General features: G+C 43.0%; 1 protein-coding gene across 4 annotated transcripts in view; it reads right to left on the reverse strand.

The window, feature by feature from the left end:
• Positions 1–11,779, reverse strand: part of SRPK2 (SRSF protein kinase 2) — a 144,949-nt gene extending 133,170 nt beyond the window's left edge. For 3 of the 4 annotated variants that reach the window (XM_066987979.1, XM_066988017.1, XM_066987761.1), the window contains exons 1-2: positions 11,610–11,779; positions 11,419–11,497 (exon numbers count right to left, since the gene is read on the reverse strand). In XM_066987979.1, coding sequence (XP_066844080.1) covers positions 11,419–11,497; positions 11,610–11,625 — 95 coding nt within the window. In that variant the 5' untranslated portion in view covers positions 11,626–11,779. The remainder of the gene's footprint in view (positions 1–11,418; positions 11,498–11,609) is intronic. The other variant, XM_066987886.1, reaches the window with a different exon arrangement.
• Between the last annotated feature and the right edge of the window lie 8,801 nt (positions 11,780–20,580).

The raw sequence follows: 20,580 nt of genomic DNA on the forward strand, positions 1-20,580 counted from the left end.
ATTTGCAGAATTCTTCCACCCACATACTTTTCCTTCTCAGCTGTGACTAAAGCTCCCCGCACAGTCGGTCAAGTCAGTAAAAACTCTAACACAATGCTCCTTCCAAGTACCATGGAATTGCAATCCACAAAGACAAATAATCTTTTGAGGCCGCTAATGCTTAACATGTTCGACTGTGATAATGATCACTTCTCCAGCTACTCCACCACTCCGTCACCAGCATACAGCTCGCTCCCTACAACAAAATCACCTTCTGTTCATCACAGTTACGAGGTCCTGCATCACTAGCCTCCTTTCAAGCAGAAATAAATACAAGTTCATTCATGTTAGCATATAGTATTTTGTTTCATTTGTCTTGCATAAATAAAGTTGTTTTGCTGTGTACCTTACTTATCTACAGCCTTAGCTGCACTTAACTGGCATTCTTTCAATTACTTTCTACCTGGACTGTAGTAAATTATTTTGCTTATTTTGCCTTATTTTCTTCACGGATTCAGTTCTCTTTCTGCAAGATGCATGACCTCAAACTGTCCGAACGTCTCATGCCAAAGCCAGTAAGTGACCGCTGGCTACTCCTACTCTGGTAGGAGGGAGAAATAAAACCTGCAGTCTTAGGGCACTTTCACAGTCCCCTGCTGAATGACAGCCCGGGCCCAGCCTGGCTCCCTGCCCACAGTTCAGCAGGACAAATCCAGACCAAAGCCTAAGCTTCTGAAGTCGCTCAGAAGGAATTCAGAATTTTACACCAGTCTGAATTTTGCTTTCACAAATGTCTAGGCGGGGAAGTCCTGAATCAAAAGCAGCTCTGTACAGCAAATAGCTGTTTCTTTCTTAAGCCTGCTGGAAGCGGAAGGACCCATCCTGCTCTCCGGACTGCATGCACCCCCTTGAAAGCACAGCTCAATTATGCATTTCCTCCTCTTACCGCAAGCTCGCAGGCAGCCGGTCACAGAATGCAGTCACATGCATCTGCAAGCTCAGAGCAACTACCTAGGAAGCTCTTCTGTAAGTGCTTGGTACAAACCCCTGTGTGCAGCTCAGCCTATGAAGACAGAACAACAACACGTAGAGGTGAGCAGCAGCGGAAGGCAGCAAGCAGACAAGCGAACAATCAAACAGGAGAATTACTGTGGTGAGGGAAGAGAAATCGAAGAAACAGATCAATTAAGAAAAAGAGCCCCAAGAGAGAATTTTCTTTAGACCCATGAATACAAGAAAAATATCATTGTAGAACAATTTGAAAATTAGTAAACAACTGATTTCAATATCAGAATTTAAGATAGAGGTATTGTACTTAGTTCTGGCTCTTATCGCTACAACAACAGAGATATTAAACCTTTTTCCTCAGGGCTAGGAAAATATAATTGACCTTTAACTATGGAGCTCTCCCTTCCATTTTGCAAAACCTGCAAACAAAGCATTGACAATAGCTCAAGGCAATTGAAGCCCTTGATGCTTCATGGAGGAATGGAGGAGACTGACTCCTCCATTTAAATTACTGACTTTTAATTGATCAACCTTAGCTGAGGAAAAACAGCAAGGCACCAATACTATCAAGAAACAGTATCTCACAGAGGTCTGTTCTGCGGTTTGTCTTTAACCAAAAGGTTCAAGATAGGTCGTCTTTAGCATTAACACTCAAAGAGACTGCCCAGAACATGACTTCATTACGCGGGACTCTGAGATCAAAGCCAAAAATATGCCAGCTGGTTTGGTGAACAAAACCAAAACGTGTGGTATTTAACTTTATGCACTGCTTTCATCATAGGATTTCCAAATACGTAGCCTGAATTTAAAACAGTACACACAAGTCAAAAAAGTTTCTGTATTCACAGAAGTTCACTTTGAAACTTAATAGACCATCTTTTTTCAGCCCAAAAGCTTATGCAATGTCTTCCATTAAACACAGAGGCTTTTTCTATCTGCTCCAGCAGATAGAAATTGCTGCAGTTATGCTCTGTAACTTGTGCTTTATTACACCATGCTTCTTTCCAGCCATTTCTCCACGTATATTCTGCATATGATCAGAAGTCCACTCAAATCCAATAGTCCCACAAAGGGAGCTCGTCCTAAAAGGGGAGCTACTACTGGGGTAGAGAAGGGGGCACAGGAGGAAGAATACTCCCAAAGCTCTGCCGCCTTTAAACAGCACCACCCCTCTTACAGCGTGCTGTAACACGACTGCTGAACAGATTAAAAGGGAGAAATGAGAAAGCAAGGGTAAGGGTCATGAAAAAAAGAGTACAGACAGGAAAACCAGGAAGCAAGGGTTATCACTTTAAATATATGAAAGCCAACATTATTTTAAAGGTCTGAATACTGGGAACTGTAAAGACAGGTGGAAAGGCAATTTTTTTGTTGCTTCAAATCTCAGTATCTTTTAAAATGTTTTTAAAAAGTCTAACAAAATAGGGCCCCAATCCCAAAGTCCCAGTAGTAAATTAGAATAGAATTAGTTATTGATTATTAGAATACAGGCTAGATTACAAAGATAAGAGCTGGGCACAATTACAACAAGGGTAATCAAAAAAGGAAATGATTACAAATCTAACTGCTGTATAACAATACTTTCATTAACCATCCCATCCCTTTTTTCTGTACAGGACTGAGACCACCTCACTTGCTTTCCTTAGATACTGGCATAACTTGGGGTACTATCCTTCTGAATCTTTCCTAGCCCTTTTTAAAAGCTATTAAAAATTAACACAACCTTTTCTGACAGTCTTCAGTGAATCATTCCAAGACAAAAAAAAAAAAAAGCATGCTGACGCTTTTGATACAGTTCTTAAATTCTGAATTCAAATTATTATCTTTGTTTCATATCACACCATCCAGGACAGAAAGCAACTGCCCTCAAAGCTGTACAAAACCAAACAGAACAATTTTAATTGACCAGCTCTTTTCCACAGCATTTCTCTCAATACAATGTGACATGTCACGTAAAAGTCTGTCTCAACCTAGTGTCAGAATTATGAATTATGTTAGATATGGAAAAACAACGACTTTTCATGATCTCACAGCTATACACAATGGTTAAGAAAAGCACAAAATTGTATTTCAGATGATCCCCCCCAATCCTGTTGAAGAAGACACCTCTATCAATAGACTGGACTCACTCTTTATTTCTGAACAGTGAAGAATCTGAGAAAGCTTGAGAGCATTACAAAAATGAGGAGGTACTGCACAGAAGTGTCCTTCAAGGGCAAAGTTTTCTTGTAAGAGCTTTTCTTGCAAGAGCTTTTCTTGCGCAGGCCTATGCCAACAAGCAAAGGGGCACCTGACAGTAAGTTTTAAGTTAGCATTTACATTCTCTTACAGTCCCCGAACTCGTCACGATTGATGGGCAGATACAGGACTACCTCAAACTTTGCAGGTGCAAGGTCATTCTCTATAGGAAGCCTTAGAGGTATCCAGGTAGCCTTTGATCAGCTAACAGAATCCACCCAGCCAACACCTACGTGCATGGGAACTCCCTGATAGAGGCTGCTCTTAAAAATACAACTTAGCTGTCACAGTGGCCATAGTACAAAATGATTCATTTTGTTTAAGCATAACAAATGCACGAGGAAGCATTAAAATACTTCTGTAATATCCTAACACATCAACTTTCTAGTCTTCATCACATATTTAGATCCAGGCTTCGTTCAAAGGATTAAAATAATAACGCATATAGAATGTAGAAGTTATGTGTACATATATATGGGTGTGGGTGTGTGAACATACACACACACACCATACAGTAGATGATTTTAAAATCTAGTAGTATTTTCACAAGACAAAGCAGGAAAAGGAAGCTAGATAAGGTTTACTGCCTAAAGCTCATTGTCCATCTTAAGCAATTAAAGCCAGAGACCAAACCGTTTTCATTTTCAGTAGAGATATGGCTTTACTCTGTCTTCTTATGGTCCGTAATAAAAAACAGATCGGCACTCTGTGAACACCCTCAGAATAGCCGTGTGCGGCTTCCACTACTGCCCTACAGTTCATTAGTTAACGGAGAAGTCGTCCGTGCTGCCTCTAGCTTCTCCCATGGAAAGATGGCAATACTGAAGACTCCAACCCTTGAAAAACAGGAATGGAATTTAAAGCAAAAATCAGTTTTTAAATACGAAATCTTAAGTCTCTTCAGGATAACTAATAAAGTTCACAAGGTATTGTGTCTGTTCCTCTGCAGGACCAGCAGTTCTTCTCTACATGAGGAAACAGAGATAGTTCAATCTAATGCAATGCTTTGATATAATGCTCTCATCATCCCACACTTCTACTGCTTTCATGGAATTCCTAGCTTTGCTAGACACGTTTACTTCTACATCACAAAATACTACAGACAATGTTTGAGACTGAACACTAGCTTTACCTGAGAAAAGTCACACTATAAGACAGCAACAAAGAAGTAGGATATCTAGCACAGCTGTGAGAATGGGTTTCTTTCCAGGTTTTACTTCTGTCCTTTGTCTTGATAATCTACAGCTACCAAAAAGAATCGTTTGTGCACCCTCCAGTCTTTTTTCCCTCCCCACACACTAAATCTTCATAATGGTCAAAAAGGATATTTAGGACACGATCAAGAAGCTAAGTAATAAAGGAATTCTTTCTTTCATGTTAACACGTGTGAATTCAATCAGGTTATCCAAAACTAAACACTGGACCAAATCACATTATTTTTGTCAAACCAAATCAAATTTATTATACAGTCTGACATTCTCATTTATTCAGTAAATATTTCCAATATATATCTTCAAATTGTAGTTTAAAAAAAAAAATAAAAAAAAAGCCAATAACTTCCAGTCTGTCCTTATTTTGATAACGAAAGGAAGAGAGACATGTTTATATTTCAAATTCCACACCCAGGCCTCGTCCACAAAATTTATTACCACCCTGCTCCGTAGTTAGAGAAGAACAAGTTAAACAAAACAAAAATGCACTGCAGAACAAGCGGCCCTGTCCTTTATCATGAAATAACAGCCCAATAGCTCATCTCAATATGATCTGAAACACAAAATGCAGTCATTTTCCCTCCCCAGCCAAGGCGCTCTTGTTCAATAGTGTTGCGCTGAACTTCATTTTTCTATAAGAAGACTGTTATACAATGTTATTTCATCAAATAGAATTACTACAAATGAGGTTAAAGTGCCAGGATGGTTTCTGTAGTCATTGCCTCTTCAGAAAGGCATGACTCTTGACAGATCTTTATGATCAGGTAATTCTTTGATAATAGATGTGCTTATATGACAATCACAGAATGGGTTGGGCTGGAAGGGACCTTACAGACCACCCAGTTCCACCCCCCTGCCATGGGCAGGGACACCTCCCACCAGACCAGGCTGCCCAAAGCCCCATCCAGCCTGGCCTTGAACACCTCCAGGGATGGGGCAGCCACAGCTTCTCTGGGCAGCCTGTGCCAGGGCCTCACCACCCTCAGAGTGAAGAATTTCCTCCTAACCTCTCATCTAAACCTCCTTTCATTTAGTTTAAAACCATTCCCCCTTGTCCTGTCATTATTTCATTGATCAAAAAGTTGCTCTCCATCTTTTTTATAAGTCTCCTTTAAGTATTGAAAAGGTGCAATGAGGTCTCCCCAGAGCCTTCTCTTCAGGCTGAACATCCCCAGCTTTCAGTTTTTCTTCACAGGAGAGGTGCTCCAGCCCTCTGATCATCTTTGTGGCCCTCCTCTGGACCCACTCTAACAGCCCCACATCCTTCTTGTCCTGTGGGCCCCAGACCTGAACACAGGGCTCCAGGCAGGGCCTCACAAGGGCAGAGCAGAGGGGCACGATTCCCTCCCTCCCCTGCTGGCCACCCCTCTGTTGGTGCAGCCCAGGACGCAGTTGGCCTTCTGGGCTGCAGGCACGCACTGCTGGCTCATGCTGAGCCTTTCATCCACCAGAACCCCCGAGTCCTTCTCTGCAGGGCTGCTCTCAGTGAGTTCTTCTCCCAGTCTGTGCTCATGCCTGAGACTGCCCCGACCCAGGTGCAGCACCTTGCACTTGGACTTGTTGAACCTCATTAGGTTCATGTAGACCCACTTCTCAAGCTTGCCCAGTTCCCTCTGGATGGCATCCCTTCCTTCTGGGGTATCGACTGCACCACTCAGCTTGCTGTCATCTGAAAACTTGCTGAGGTTGCACTCGATATGACTGTCTACATCGTTGACAAAGATACCAAACAGCACTGGCCTCAGGACAGACCCCTGAGGGACAAAGCTCGTTACCAGCCTCCACCTGGACACAGAGCCATTGACCACCATTCTCTGGATGCAACCTTCAAGCCAATTCCTTATCCACCAGATGTTCCACCCTTCTAATCCATCCCTCTCCATTTTGGCGATCAGGATGTCCTGTGGGACTGTGTCAAAGGCCTCGCAGAAGTCCAGGTAGATGACACTGGTCTAGGTAAATGGTCTTCCCTCATCAACTGATGCGGTCACTCCATCAGACTGGTCACCAGGCCACCAGACTGGTCAGGCAGGATTTGCCCTTGGTGAAGCCGTGCTGGCTGTCTCAGGTCACCCCCTTGTCCTGTATGTGCCTTGCATTGCTTCCAGGAGGATCTGTTCTAGGATCTTTCCAGGCACAGAGGTGAGGCTCACCAGTCTGCAGTTCCCCGGGTCCTCTTTTGTACCCTTTTTAAAATGGGAGTGATGTTTCCCCTTTTCCTGTCACCAGGGACTTCACCTGACTGCCAGGACTTTTTAAGTATGATGGACAGAGGCTTGGCAGCTCCATCAGCAAGTTCCCTCAGGCCCCTGGATGCAGTGCACCAGGCCCCATAGACTTGTACCTGTTCAGTTTCATCAGGTGGTCTTAAACCCGCTCTTCACTTAAAGTGGGAGGGACTCTGCTCCCCCCAGCCTTCACCTAGGGGCTCAGGAAAAATATCTACAGGTTCACAGACAATAACTACTGTCAGTACACAAATCTGCAAGGAGACCTTAGCAGCATATTAGAAATTCTAGAGCCATTTCCATTTCAGAAATTAGGTTGATTTAGAGCTATGTGATATTTTCTTACTATATGACACCAGGAGCTGCCATACGTCAAAATGAATGAACACACCTAGTAATACACACATGCTACTTTACACTGAAATTTACTTCAGATTCTCTTGGATTCCACAGAAGTCTTTGCTAGCTGTTTTATTATGACATTACAAAGGTGAACATTAGTCTGACTCAGGCATTTAAGCTCAAGCATGTCACAACTCCTACTTAAATTTCTGTAATCAATACATGCAATTATTTACTTCTTTACAAAAGAATTGTTAGTATTATCTCTATACTACTAAAATCAACTATGTTTCTCTCAGCTGAATCCTTCCCTATGTTGTACTCTTTAAGAGGGTACAATGTTAAGCACCTGAAGCCTACCTACACTGAGTGAGCAAATAACCAAGATAGACAGCTGTAGCCTTGTGGTACACACAGCTTAATGAAATCTTAAGAAAAATTGACAGAAATAGGAAAATAAAGCTCTGACTAAAATATTCTTAGCAAGAAGACAAAAGGTTATTGAGAAAGGAGGCAAGAGTAGCAATCCCATCAACATCACATTTTGAGTAAATACCCCAATCCGATACTGAGAGTGGACTTCTTAAATTGATCCACCCTAGGACAGGATAGATATCTAGGATATATAAATAGAAAAAAAGCAAATAAACAAAACACATTTCCCATATACATACCCTTGAGAAAAAAAAAAAAAGAATAAGGTTAGAGGGTTTTCAAAAGTTCTGCAGGCAAAAAATAAATTAAGCCAATGACAGTCACCATAACACTGTGCAAGACGGGTATTTTCTCCTCAAAGAGCGACTCTCATTAAGAGAAGGTTGAAAAGCACCGTGCTAGAGAAACATTGACAAGCAAAAGCAGTGGATCATTTTCAGGCACTAAGGTACAACAACGATGTCATATTCAAAAAAACTTGACAGCTGTGCAACACCTAATGGCCCCAAGAAGCTAGTTATAAAGAATTGCGCAGTAGAGAAATCTGGCACTTCCCAAGTTATCTAAGATACGTATTCCTCACCACTTTAAAGAAGTATCACATGGTCATCATGACCTGTTCAGAAGTACTGATTAAAGACAAAACCAAAAACTCACTCTACAAGGAAACTGAAAAGGTGATCTTAGTCTCTGGACTTAGGCATTTGATGGTTGGACTTGGTAATCTTAAAGGTCTTTTCCAACCTAAAAGATTCTGTGATTTGCACTGAAGCATTCAACACATTAATCGATCCTCTCTCCATACATCCATAAGCCACATGTTATCATCTGGATCTTTTACATGCAAAACTCTATCCTTTAACTTTGGGTAGAAATTTAGAGTAAATGTTTAATACAAAAACATCTTATTGCATATGGCTTCTGTCATATTCATTTACACATGCCTTGTTTTTATTTTGCTCAGCTTTAAGACAGAGATTTGTTCTAGCTGAAGCCAATACTAGTCTGACTAAAACGAAGAGCTTATCATTCAGCTGAATGCAAAACTTAGCCATACCTCAGGGCACCTCTTACTGAACTGGGCTCTACCAGTGCTAAATAAAGGACAATAAACAAGCTTGCCTATCTGTAAGTGAGTTTACCTCTGAACATGGGCATTTGTTGAAAATGCTACTTCACAGACCTCTCTCAACGCAGGTCTCACTTTTAAGGAGAAATAATTCACAGAGGACCGGAACTAACCATTTTGATTAATCTTCTGCCTGATTCAGAAAATACATAAATGGCTTGTACACGCTGCATGAGAGTCCATCTATTATTACCAAAAGCAAATGCTAACCATTATTTTTAAATAGCGAAATATTATTCTTTTTCAGTAGTGTGGGTGACTGAATGCGAAGTGAAGTCATACCAACTATATTTTATTATTACATACAATTTTAGATATAGTCTTGATCCAAGACAAAGTGTTTTCGCTTCAGAATGTGAGTCATTTACCTTCTACTTTCTTGTTTTTCCCATCTATTACCAAAGTAATCCGGATTCACCTCCACCAGTTCTCACCACTGACTTAAGGGGGTCAATGCTGAGCAGTCCCAGGATTGATCTCGCAGTCTTCCATGGCAATCAAGGTCATAACAGACAAAAAGCTATTCAGCGTCAATGAGCACTGTAATTTCTTCTTCTTCTTCTTGTGTCATCATCCTAATACTATTCAAACAAAAGCCTGCAAGTAAGTTACAATGCGATGTAGCTCTCCCAGCCAATTCTAGAAGAGGAATCCTGCAGTTCCTTTGAAGCACATTGTTACCAGCAACAATGGAAGTTGCTCTATAAAGCTACAACCCAACAGAGAAGAGTGTTAAAAAAAAAAAGAAAAAAGGCAGCTTTGGATTCAAAATTGAGTCACAATTAAGTAATTCACTACTTGGAAGTTACGTTACAGAATTTCTGCCCCCCAGATATCAACATTTTCATTCACATGATGCGCGCCACAGACACCGTACAGCTCTAACACACTGGTATGTGCTGTAACAGCTGGACTAAAAGAAAGGCTAAGAACTGGAAAAAATAGACACTTCTGATGAGATTTCTTTTCTGAAATAACGCTCACCATTCGCTTTACATTGGGGGCCTAAACCACGTATTTCACTCTATACAGGGAGACTTTAAATCTTGCAAAGAGTTTCCCAAGAAGCATAAAATGGAGTAGGAGGTCTCAATACCACACATGTGGTTTGAAGAGAAAAGAAAGCAAACACAGCAGAAAAGAAATGACGGCTCCGATGTCTACCACAGCAAAACCACCGTTTCCCGAGGCAACTGAACAGATTGGGCCACTGCATCTGGAAATGCCGACTCAGTATGGCAAATGGCCAGCTCCTGACTGCGCACCCTGACTTAACGGTGGCCAGTTTCTTCAAACATAAAAAGAGTACCAGCTCTGTGCTTACTGAGAGTGTCTGTGAAAGGAAACTTTTGACAGACTCATTCAGCAAGACATCCCACTGCAGCCCTGGTTTAAAAAAAAAAATGTAATAGTAATCATTAAACACTGTGATCTAACTAGAACAAAAAGTTATTAATAATTTGCTGGTTAAGACTCTACGAAAGCTACAAAAAACTAGAGGTTTTTATAGGAACCTAGAGTTTCTGTAAAATTTGACACGTTTCTGTTTTCAAAGTGGTAAAATAAAACCACGTAACGTTACAAACTGACTTTCAGAGAGGTTTCGGGAAACAATAGAACCAACCCAATCATATTGTATATATTGTGCCCAAGATTTATTTCCATTGCAATAATTCCAACTTCATGCAACCACAAGCGTAACGTGGCATCTGTACAACACTGGAGAAAAGAGCAGTAGCAGAACAGGGTGCAGACGACATTTAACTGTTAGAGCCTGACGACCACTGCCACAGAATTTCATCCTGCGCTGGTTCCACCTGTCTCACAAGGAGAAAGGAAGCTCACTTATGGTAACTAAAAAAAGTAAATTAATACCAGGATCAGGTGGAGGCTTTTGTGTCTTCCTATAGAAATCAAAAAGAAAAGGACCTTCCCCTTGAATTACTTTCTATAACACGTAGCCATACCTTTACGCCATCACATACACATGCTTATCGATTACACCTAGCTACGTTATCTTCTGTAACATGTAGCCATACCTTTATCCCATCACTTACACGTGCTCATCAGTTACACCCAGCTCCCCTGGTCTAAAGACGGGGCAATCAGGACAAGAGGGGAGCGCGGGGCATCGGGACGCGTGTTTGCCCGTCGGAACAAAGTAGGACCCCCAAGGGACAAACACAAAGCCGAGAGGCTAGGTCACGCTTCCTCAGCCACCAGTAAGGTCTCACTGAACCAAACGCAGTTCGAGTTAACGCAAGAAGCACGTAACGCTGTGAGGAGCAAAACTAAAGCAGGGAAAACTCCAAAGCTGCCTTATCCCAGGAAGGGCTCCTAGGAAAGAGGTGCCCGAGAGCGGGAGCACGACAGAGACGTGCGTAAGCTTAAAAACAGGTATCGGACAGCGAGAACGGACGGAGAACGCGAAGACAGGAGGGCAAAACACGACGATTTCTGTCAGTACCCGCAACAGGCACTTAAATTAAATAAAACACGGACAGCCCACGGCGGCTGGACCCGGCTGGGGCGAGGGAAGGGGCCGTGAGGAGGCGGCAGGGGCAGGCAGGGGGCTGCTCGCAGCCGGGCGGTGCGGGGCAGATGGCGGAACACAAGGCACGGCAGGAGGAAGGGCACCGCCGGGGGGGGCTCGGAGAGAGCCAGGCGGCGGCGGCGGTGCCCCGGGAGGGCTCGGCCCCCGGAGGGCCGGGCGACAAGGGCAGGCCGGGCCCGGAGCCGCGGAGGGGTTGGGGACGGGGCTGAGGGGACGGGGCGGCGCCGCGATGGCCGTTACGGGGCGCAGCCGAACGGTGGGAGGAGGCAGGGAACGGGGGGTCCCCGTACTCACTTCTTGTGGGGCGGCTTGTCCCTCCTGCCCGCCGCCGCCGGCTGCTTGGGCCGCCGCCTGCGGGCCTGCAGGGCCAGCACTGCGGGGAGGAGAGAAGAACAACCGGGACACGGCGTTAGCAGCGGCTGCCCTGCCACCCCCCTCTCCCCCCCCCCCCCCCCCAAAAAAAAACCCATCTCCCGCTGCGGTACCTTTGCGCGAGTTCATCGCCCCGCGCCGCACGCTCCGGCCGGACTCGAACCCGGGTCCTCACCGCTCCGCCGCGCCCTGCCTTGCCCTGCCCTGCCCTGCCCCTGCCGCGTCCCCGCACCGGGCACCGGCCGGCAGCAGCGGCACCCCCGCCCCGCCCCGCTCCGCGCCGACACCCAGTGCGCAGGCGCAGGCGCTGGCGGCGGGGCCGGGGCCGGAAAGGCGGGGGCGGGGCGGCGGCAGGTGGCGGCGGGAGCGCACCTGAGGCGAGGCGAGGGGTCGGTGCCTGCTGCCCGCTCGGCCCCTCGGTGGCAGCCTGTTGGGCTCCGCTTTGCTTGTTGTTTATTAATTATTATTGTTATTGAGGGGTGCGCCCCGCACTGTGACGCTGTAAACTTTGTGGCAGTTTATTCTAATAAAGAATTATTTCGTAGAATCATTAATAAAGACCTCCAATATCGTCTGGTGCAACCGCCCCTACCACCAGTATCACCCGTTAAACCACGTCCCTAAGCACCACCTAAGTATTTGTGTGAAATCTGGTGCTCATTCCACAGATCGCCATGCACGCGGTTCTGAGGGATTTCAGGGAAGGGACGGCAGAGGCAGGCAACGTGCGGGGCTCCCTGAGCCCAGAAAGAGGCAGCTCTGCCCTCCACCAGCAGCCACCTCCAGGGGCCCACCCTTGGGTGTCCCTGAGGGGGTTTGTTCAGCTTGGGGAGCCAAGTGAAGCCACCCAAACACCACTCTCATCGTCCCTTTGCTGCTCCGTGCTCGGGGTCATGGCAAGGGAAGGATGAGAGGAGCCCAGCGGCCCTGGAAGCACCCTTCTGCTTCCCCAGCAGCTGCCCGGGGCTAGGTCAGCCTCAGCTTACCGGGAACTGCGGGGTCAGGTGCCAGAAGCAATTAACCTCATGACACAAATCCAGGGAAATTAGATTTCCTTAATTGTGATTCTCACTAAGTTATTTGCCACAACTGACAATTCTGTACAAGTTTTTTTTCTTCCCGCAGACCATGATAGTAACGTGGTGTCACGGTGGCCACGAAGCCAGGTCCTGTTTGGGTATGGCCTAGTTCTGACCTGTTGAAAGCTGTCATCTATTTCTGCTGTGCATAGCATGCCTCAATTTTTGACACTTGTTATGACTTTGAAATTTTGTGTAGTCACAATTTCTAATTATGCTCGATGCAGAACATGATCTGGGTCAGACTGAGAACTCCAGTATGAGCGTGAGGCTTGTCTCGCCTCTCTTTTATCTTTGCGTGGGACTGGAATTCAAAGGCATAATAACAAAAGATAACAGCGGATGGTCACTAAATTTCAAGACAGACCTGCCTCCCTAAATGGCAAGCCAAAGAATCCACAAGGATGAAGATCTAGAAGGAGCTGTGGTCAAGGTCTTGTGAGAGTGAAGGGAAGCAATAATCACTAGTCGTAAGGAATTGGATCATAGAGATTTCAACTAGACAGAAAACTGAATCCGTAGTTGTGGTTAGTTCAGCTTGGAAATGGGACAGGAACAGAAATACAAAGCTAGACAACTCAGAGAGGACATACCACAATGTGTAATACATTTTCATCTGGCTAGGGAGCCTGGTGAACAGAAAACAATAGGACCACGAAGTTTCTAAACTCCAACTCTCCTCTGCCAACATGAGGCACCACAGCTGCATTTCTAAATCAACACATTTTCTGTTTTCCATCCTCCATGGAAAAAAAAAAAAAACACACCCCACATTTCCATGTTGGTATGTTACTCATCTGGCTGGACTGGAGTTTTGAAGTCTTTCTGCCTAGAAAGTATAGATGCATGAAAATTAAAAATAGTTGAATGTAAGAAAGAAAATTACATATCTACCCTTTGTTTTTAGGCTAATTTTAATTTCATTGGTTCAGTTGTGCCCTTGCATGAATACTTGTGCCTGTACAGACAATGGTAGAAACTAGCAGCTGATGATGGAGAAATGGTGAGACTTTATTTATTTTCAGTGGCAGAGCTGGCTTAAAGTTGTCTTTTGGGTTTGTCTGTAAAGCAGAAATCATATTAGGGTCCCAATCATCTTTTCAGCTACTCATGTGCAATTCTATTTACTTCAGTGGGAGATTTATATGTAGAACTGATTGGAGAATTGGGTCTTAGATAACTGCAGTGAGCTTTGCTTACATCAGCAGGGTTACAAATTCACCAAATCTGGAGTCAGGAAGGAGTTTTCCTCATGAGTATAATGTCAGCAACATAATCAGGGCTTGGGAACAATTTGTTAGTGAACAGAGAAGGAATTATGTTAGTACCAGGTGAGTGTACTCCACCCAGTCAGTGTCTTTCTTTCAATGAGCACATATTTTTTGACTGTATTCTTCCTGATTTTTGTTGTGATTTTTTTTTTTCCTGAAAAGCTGCTTGGATAATGCTCACGCAGAAGTGAAAAAAGTCCACTGAGACTCTGCATGTGTGTATAGAGAGGATTACCATGTACAATTAACTAAACTGAAGAGTAAATTAAGGTAACTAGAGGCTAAACATATTTCAGAAAAAAATATATATTTCTCGGACTCTTGAGAATCTAACTCCATGAGAACCCAAGCTGTAAGTGAAAATTTAAAAATAAAAAATTAAAAAAAATGCAGAAATAATTCATGGCACATGGATTGCCCAGATTATGTCTGTTTGAATCCACTCATTTCAGTGAAATTCTCCATCTTCATTTCAATATGTCTTATTGTATGCAACTTATCTTTTACAAAAATAAATGATGAGTAAAGAGAGAAGACCGGAAATCAAAAGAAGATGTTTGTAAAATCAATAAACAACATGAAGAACAGTGGACTAGGTCAGAATGCAACTGTTTCTGGCTGCCTCTCTTTGAACATAATACCGGAACAGGTGCCTGTTCTATTACAAGGATTACCGCAGACCTCATTCACAGTGGGGAAGGGCACCATGAGATTTAGGTAATATGACCTTCACAAAAAGGAGGAACGTCAGATTTAGGTGATCTCGGGTGCAAACATCAGGGGAGGGAAAGGAGAAAATAACATTATGGAATGATATTTTACTTCTTTATAATGTTGTTCGGACCAAACATCTGAAACCCCACAGATGTTTGGTTTCTTTCCACCCAGCTTCGAAATATCCCACTTACACAAGAAGACATTAACTTTTCAGGCATGAATGGAATACATTTGTACAGAATAAAAAGCAATCTAGCAGCAATCCTGTAAGTATGATAGTCTGCTTTCTGAGAATAATTCACAACTCTTCCCTGAGCAGAGGGATGTTGGAAGCTTTTGCCCTAATTTCTGTACCAATTCCTTTCAGCTTTATGTTTCCCAGTGTGTGATAGTGTGCTCTCTGAATTGCACTTTCTCAGAAATTAGGATATTAGCTAATTGCATGCTGCTTTTGCACGGAATGGAACAGACAAGAAATATCACATAAGGCAAAGGGAGAAAAAAAACGTTGAGTGGTGGAGAGTTCTTATTAATATGCAAGTCCAGCCTTCTCATCCTCTCGCCTTTCATGTTTGTCTCTTGTTCCGTCAGTTCCCACCCCCATTCCACATTTCTTTAAGTATGATGCACTAGTGTGTGCATACTAACAATGAGTCCGTCCTCTTGTTCACTTAAAGAATTTTCTGGCTGCCAACGCACTTTTTTTTTTCCCCTCAAGGATTTAAACAAAGCAAAGAGAACAATTCTCTGCTTGGTTTTGAGCAACAGAGACAAAGATAGGAAGTATTTACCAACAGCAACTAATAAAGTGTGTTTGTTTTTAAAGGCAGGAGGACTGTTGGCTCATCACAGCTTGAGTATAACTTCAGTTAACAAGAGGAGCAATGAACACATTAAACAAGAAAAGCAGAACTGTTATCTTGGAAATGTAACTGGAGGAAAATATAGCAGGAAGCAAGTGTTGGAAATTCCAGAAAACAAAACAAACCAGAAGGTCAGAAATTCCTGAATTCACATTCCTGGCTCATTCACTGATTCATTGTGTTCTTCCTAAAGCAAATTAGATGACTCATCTGATTTCATTTTCATCTACAAAATGGTATAGTATATGCCAGCAGCACAGAGTTAACATTGGTAGAGAAATCTTGTTTATCAAGTACATTGGGATTAATAATAAAAGAAGAAAGATACCAAGTTCAAAGCAGACTGGCTTAACACCGATTTGACATCAAATTAAAAACTTACCTGTGCCCAGAAATAGCTGCATCAACCCAGATATGCATTGTACTAGTGTAAAATAGGGCATGAACTGGCATGACTTAACTCAGACCTGAAAGAGGATTAAAATAGACTGGGGCAATGTTTTTATGATAACATTTCTTCTGTGTTTAGTCAATGTAGTGTCAAAGTACCCAGATTTCTGGAATCACTCACCGAGTCTTTCCTTTCTCCTTTACTTCCAGCAGGCTCCTGTACACTCTTTCAGTAAAACTTCCTCCTGTGTCCTGTCTTAAATGTCATCATTATCCCCCTCTCCTCCTGTTTCCCAGCCCTTTACCCAGCTTGCCCTTCTCATCTCAACCTCTCTCATCTTCTTGTTCCAATCTATTACCTTTTTTGTCTCTGTTTAAATCAGTTGGTTTCTTCCTTCATGCCGATTAAGTGTCAGCAAGGGACGAGAGGATCACCAGAAGATGAGTGACTGCTCCCAAATTCCTGACCAAACACATCACAAGCAATTACAGGGAAAGTTCCTCAACAGTGATGCAGCTGCGGTTTGAGCTCATGCCTACTTTTTCACTCTGAATGGCAGCTATGCAGTCTGCTCATGCCTGTGAGAGATTTATCTGCTATGTGAGCATGGAATACTCTGAGATTTAAGTATTAAAGTCTAACATGTCACTATCCAACATGTGCAGAATGCCATTCTACAAAGTCTCATAATCTGGCCACGTTTGAGGAGATTTTCACTAGTTTTTGGAAAGTCACATCTTTGATATTAAGGCCTTCTTCTAAGAAATCTCAGCTAAGAAATCTCCCTACTCAAAGTTAGGGATTGACAACCAGTGGGACAAGAATCCATTAGAAATCAGATGTGGGCTTACCCAGTTTCCTCTTCTGTTGGCTTGGACTACACAAACAATAGTCACAATGGAAACAACAAGGCAGAGACTGTGAGCTCAGTGTAAGAGGAAGCAATTGACTCATTTTTTCTTGAAGAATAAAGCCTCTTTCTTCCCCACAACCTCCTCTGTACTTTTACTTGATATAGGATGTTTTCACAGCCTTCAAAAGATCAGACACCAGTAGGATGGTGCCATGATGATGCCACGTTATGTCAGCAGTGCCCCAGATGTCCTTTCCTCAACAATTCCTTCAGTGTGACATAGCTCCAGTGCCCTTACCGACACCTCTCTGTGCGATGAATTAACCACTGCCCTGCTGTGCTGCATCTCAGCAAGGACCAGGGCTCCTTTATGATCTTCCAGGTTTCTGTGCATTCTGAAATAGACTCCCTTTAGTGGAATGGCCAGTAAAGAAGCACTGGCCAAACTGGTTTATCTGGGCACGGTTTGAGAACTTCATCCAGACGGCACAATAAACTTGTCCTGTTTTGTAGGAAGCAACCATTTGGTAAATGATGTCTCAGTTACACAGGCAACATGCATCAGTGGCTACAGTACGCTACTGTTTACCGTTAAAGCACAGAATAGTGCTGCTTTTGCTTAATTAGGCTTGATTACATATAAAGTAGTCAAGGAACTACTGTCCTAGAGGGGCATTTCAAAGAGATATCTCAGGATTCTTTTAGTATGATCAAAATATCCCTCTTTAAAATGTATGAATTATTTCATTACTCAGTATGGGATATTTCATCCCATATGATTAAAATTTTACAAAGTTAACAGTAACTGGATCTTACAAAGTGAAATGTCAGCCTGCTTCAATAGTCGTTAGCATTAACAGCCTGGTTCGTAACATCTGTGAACTAACCATGCAGTTTCATTCTATCTGGATACGCCTGTGCCATATCTCTACCATATAAAACAGCAACATGAATTTTTTAAAGTAGAAAATGTCACGGCTAATCATTAAAATAGAACTGGCTCAGCTTGTTAGCTAAGCAGTATTTCTTTCCAGCCTTCACAAAGGACACTCATGAATAAACTTTGTTCGTTACAAAGAACTGAATAAAGACTGATTATCCACCTCTAGGCACTCGAAATTCCCCGTGCTCCTACTATAAGATGCATAACATCAAATAACAGTGAAAATATTCTAAGCAGTCAGCTATGTTTTCATTCAAAGCACAGAAAACTAATCCACTACAATGTGGCTTGTGCATTGTTAGAAATGAATTCAGTGGGCTTGATTTTTCGGTTTTGATTTAATCACGTTTTAAACCCACTTTGCTGTTCATTGTAGTCACATAAATGACTGTGGTGGGAAATATTCATGTTTGTGCCTTCAGAGCTGCAAAATTTTATAGTAAACATTAAGAATGTAAATATTGTCACTAAAGAGTATGCATTAATTGCAGTATTTACTCAAGCCAGGCCTTTAAAATCACTACACTGTAAAACTGCATTCCCACAATATGTCCATCCGTCTAAAGTAACTTCTCAGTACCAGGATTTTTACCCACATTCACAAGCACTCACTACTTTAATAAGTGGGCTGCCCTGATAGAGAGCAGCTCTGGGAGATATGCACAAAATGCGCAAAACTATGAACAAAATTAAAGGACTATGCCTATTTTAATTCCCACTGAGGAAAGAATCCAGTGTAGGTCAATGATTTCTTCTTTGTTCAGATACTTGACTTCAACCTGTTTTGAAAATAAGGGGGTTTATTCCCCATAAACACTAGGTACAAAAATGCTACTGTGAATTCAATACATTGCTAAGTCCAGTGCATATGCTCAAAGCATGCCTCCTGGATTTCTCGGAGAACCAAGGGTGCCTTTTCTGTCTCTTCCTTTGAACTGTAGTTTGGAACCCATGCAGAAATGTGACGTTCTTGATGGTTTTGTCCACACACTGCTTTTAACTCTTCCGGTTATATCATCTTTGTCTGACCTGTTCACAACTTTGAATAAGGCTCCCTGGCTCTTCTTTCTTTCCCCAAATAATACGTAGTTCAAGATGAAGAACTCAGTTATAAACTAAAGTACTGTGTGACATGGTATTGGGAATCTACCTGCAAATAAGAAAAATATGCAAGAATCCTATTTGTGGTGAAATTAACAGTAATCTAAATGGCAATGGAAATCTGCATTGCCAACATAGCATTCCCCTTTTTTCTAGAGCCAGCCTGGTCCTCATGTAAAAAAAGTACATCTGTCCGAGTGGTCTTCACTTCAGGAATTTGTGGAGGGCTATCACTCTTTAAACTCTGAAATTCCTTAGGCAGCTGAAGATCACAGAATCACAGAAAGGTGAGGCGGGCAGGGCCCTCTGGAGGCCAGCTGCTCCAACCCCTGCCCAAGCAGGGACACCCAGAGCAGGCTGCCCAGGACCACGTCCAGGCAGCTTCTGAAGGTCTCCAAGGAGGAGACCCCACAGCCTACAGGACTACATTTATAGACGCTGCTGAGATCCCCTGAGCTTCTGCAGGCTGAGCAGTCCCAGCCCCCGCAGCCTCTCCTCACAGGAGAGGTGCTCCAGTTCCACCACCTTGGTAGCCCTCCATTGGGCTCTTTCCACTATGCCCACATCTCTCCTGCTCTTGGGGGCCCAGAACAGGACACAGCGCTCCAAGGATCACCTCCCTTGAACTGCTGGCAATACTTTGCCTAATGCAGCCCAGGATACTGCTGATGTGAAATGTGTGTCCCTTGTATATTACATACAGTCTGGTAAACATCTGCTCTGCAGCTTATTGGGCATGAGGGAAAAGAACAACTCAAAGAACAATACTTGATTTTGTAACTTGTGTTCTCAAGCTTCCCAGTTGTTCTTTAAATTATTGGCAACCATTTTTTCCTTCTTCCCAGTTCCTCTTTTGGTGGAACTTAAATTCATGTTAGACCTGTATAAAAAGCTTTTTTGCAGCAGGTTATCCCTGAATCATTATTTTCTTGGTTTTGTTTGTTTGATTGTTTGTTAAGTGTCTTTTCTGGATCAGGGTCCTTTTCACCAAATACATATCTGATTTTTCCCAGAGAAAGAAGGAAAGAAAAAAACAAAACAAAACAAAAACCCACCCTTGTTATGATTTGTATCATACTAAGCCTTAAATTAATATTTTATGTGCTTAGTATGCCTTCATTTCATCTCTCTCTTCTGCTTAGAAACAGTTCTACTCCATGCTGCCAGTCTACAGAGCAGTATTTCATATTAATGTATTCTTACACAGAAATTGTGATGGTTAGGAGGATGGTCCCAGTCCCTCAGCAAGGGATAAAAGGGATGCTTACCAGTTACGGTTTCAAGCAGCTGTGCCATGAGAATATATTAATCAGCTGGAGGTCCCAGACTGGAAGAAGGAACAATTTTTCCCAGCATCTGGTAGAAGACTATTATAATCTGGTGCCCAATTAGCAAAGCACTGAATGGAGAGAACTAATAAGCTGTAGAGCACACACTGGAAGAGAGCTCTCTCCAGCAATTTTGCTGACCACCATGATTTTCTCATATTTTAATCATTTGTAAGACTCATCAACAGGGAAAACATGCAGGTGAACATTAACAGGATACTGAACTGGGATGCCAAGGCTAGCTAAAAATAAATGTGCTTCTTATCTTTTTGGCTGGAAAGCGTGCTGTGAACTAAAAGTGACAGGAGACCAAGCACAGCAAGCACAAAATGCCTTCTTCACTTAATACACGTGGGACTTGCCATGCCTGCTCCCTGGAACAGTGCTTCAATGCTAGTACCAGTGTAATGCTCTGCTCACAGAATTCAGTTGTTACAGATAAAAAAGATATGCCCTTGGTTCTTGCTAAGCCTTCTAATCCCAGCTTTGAATAAGTTTAATAGTTATCAGTTAAACCCTGGCTAGAGTAAATCGTTAA

Source organism: Anser cygnoides, chromosome 1 (genome assembly GCF_040182565.1).
Source record: "Anser cygnoides isolate HZ-2024a breed goose chromosome 1, Taihu_goose_T2T_genome, whole genome shotgun sequence".
Taxonomy (NCBI): Eukaryota; Metazoa; Chordata; class Aves; order Anseriformes; family Anatidae; genus Anser; species Anser cygnoides.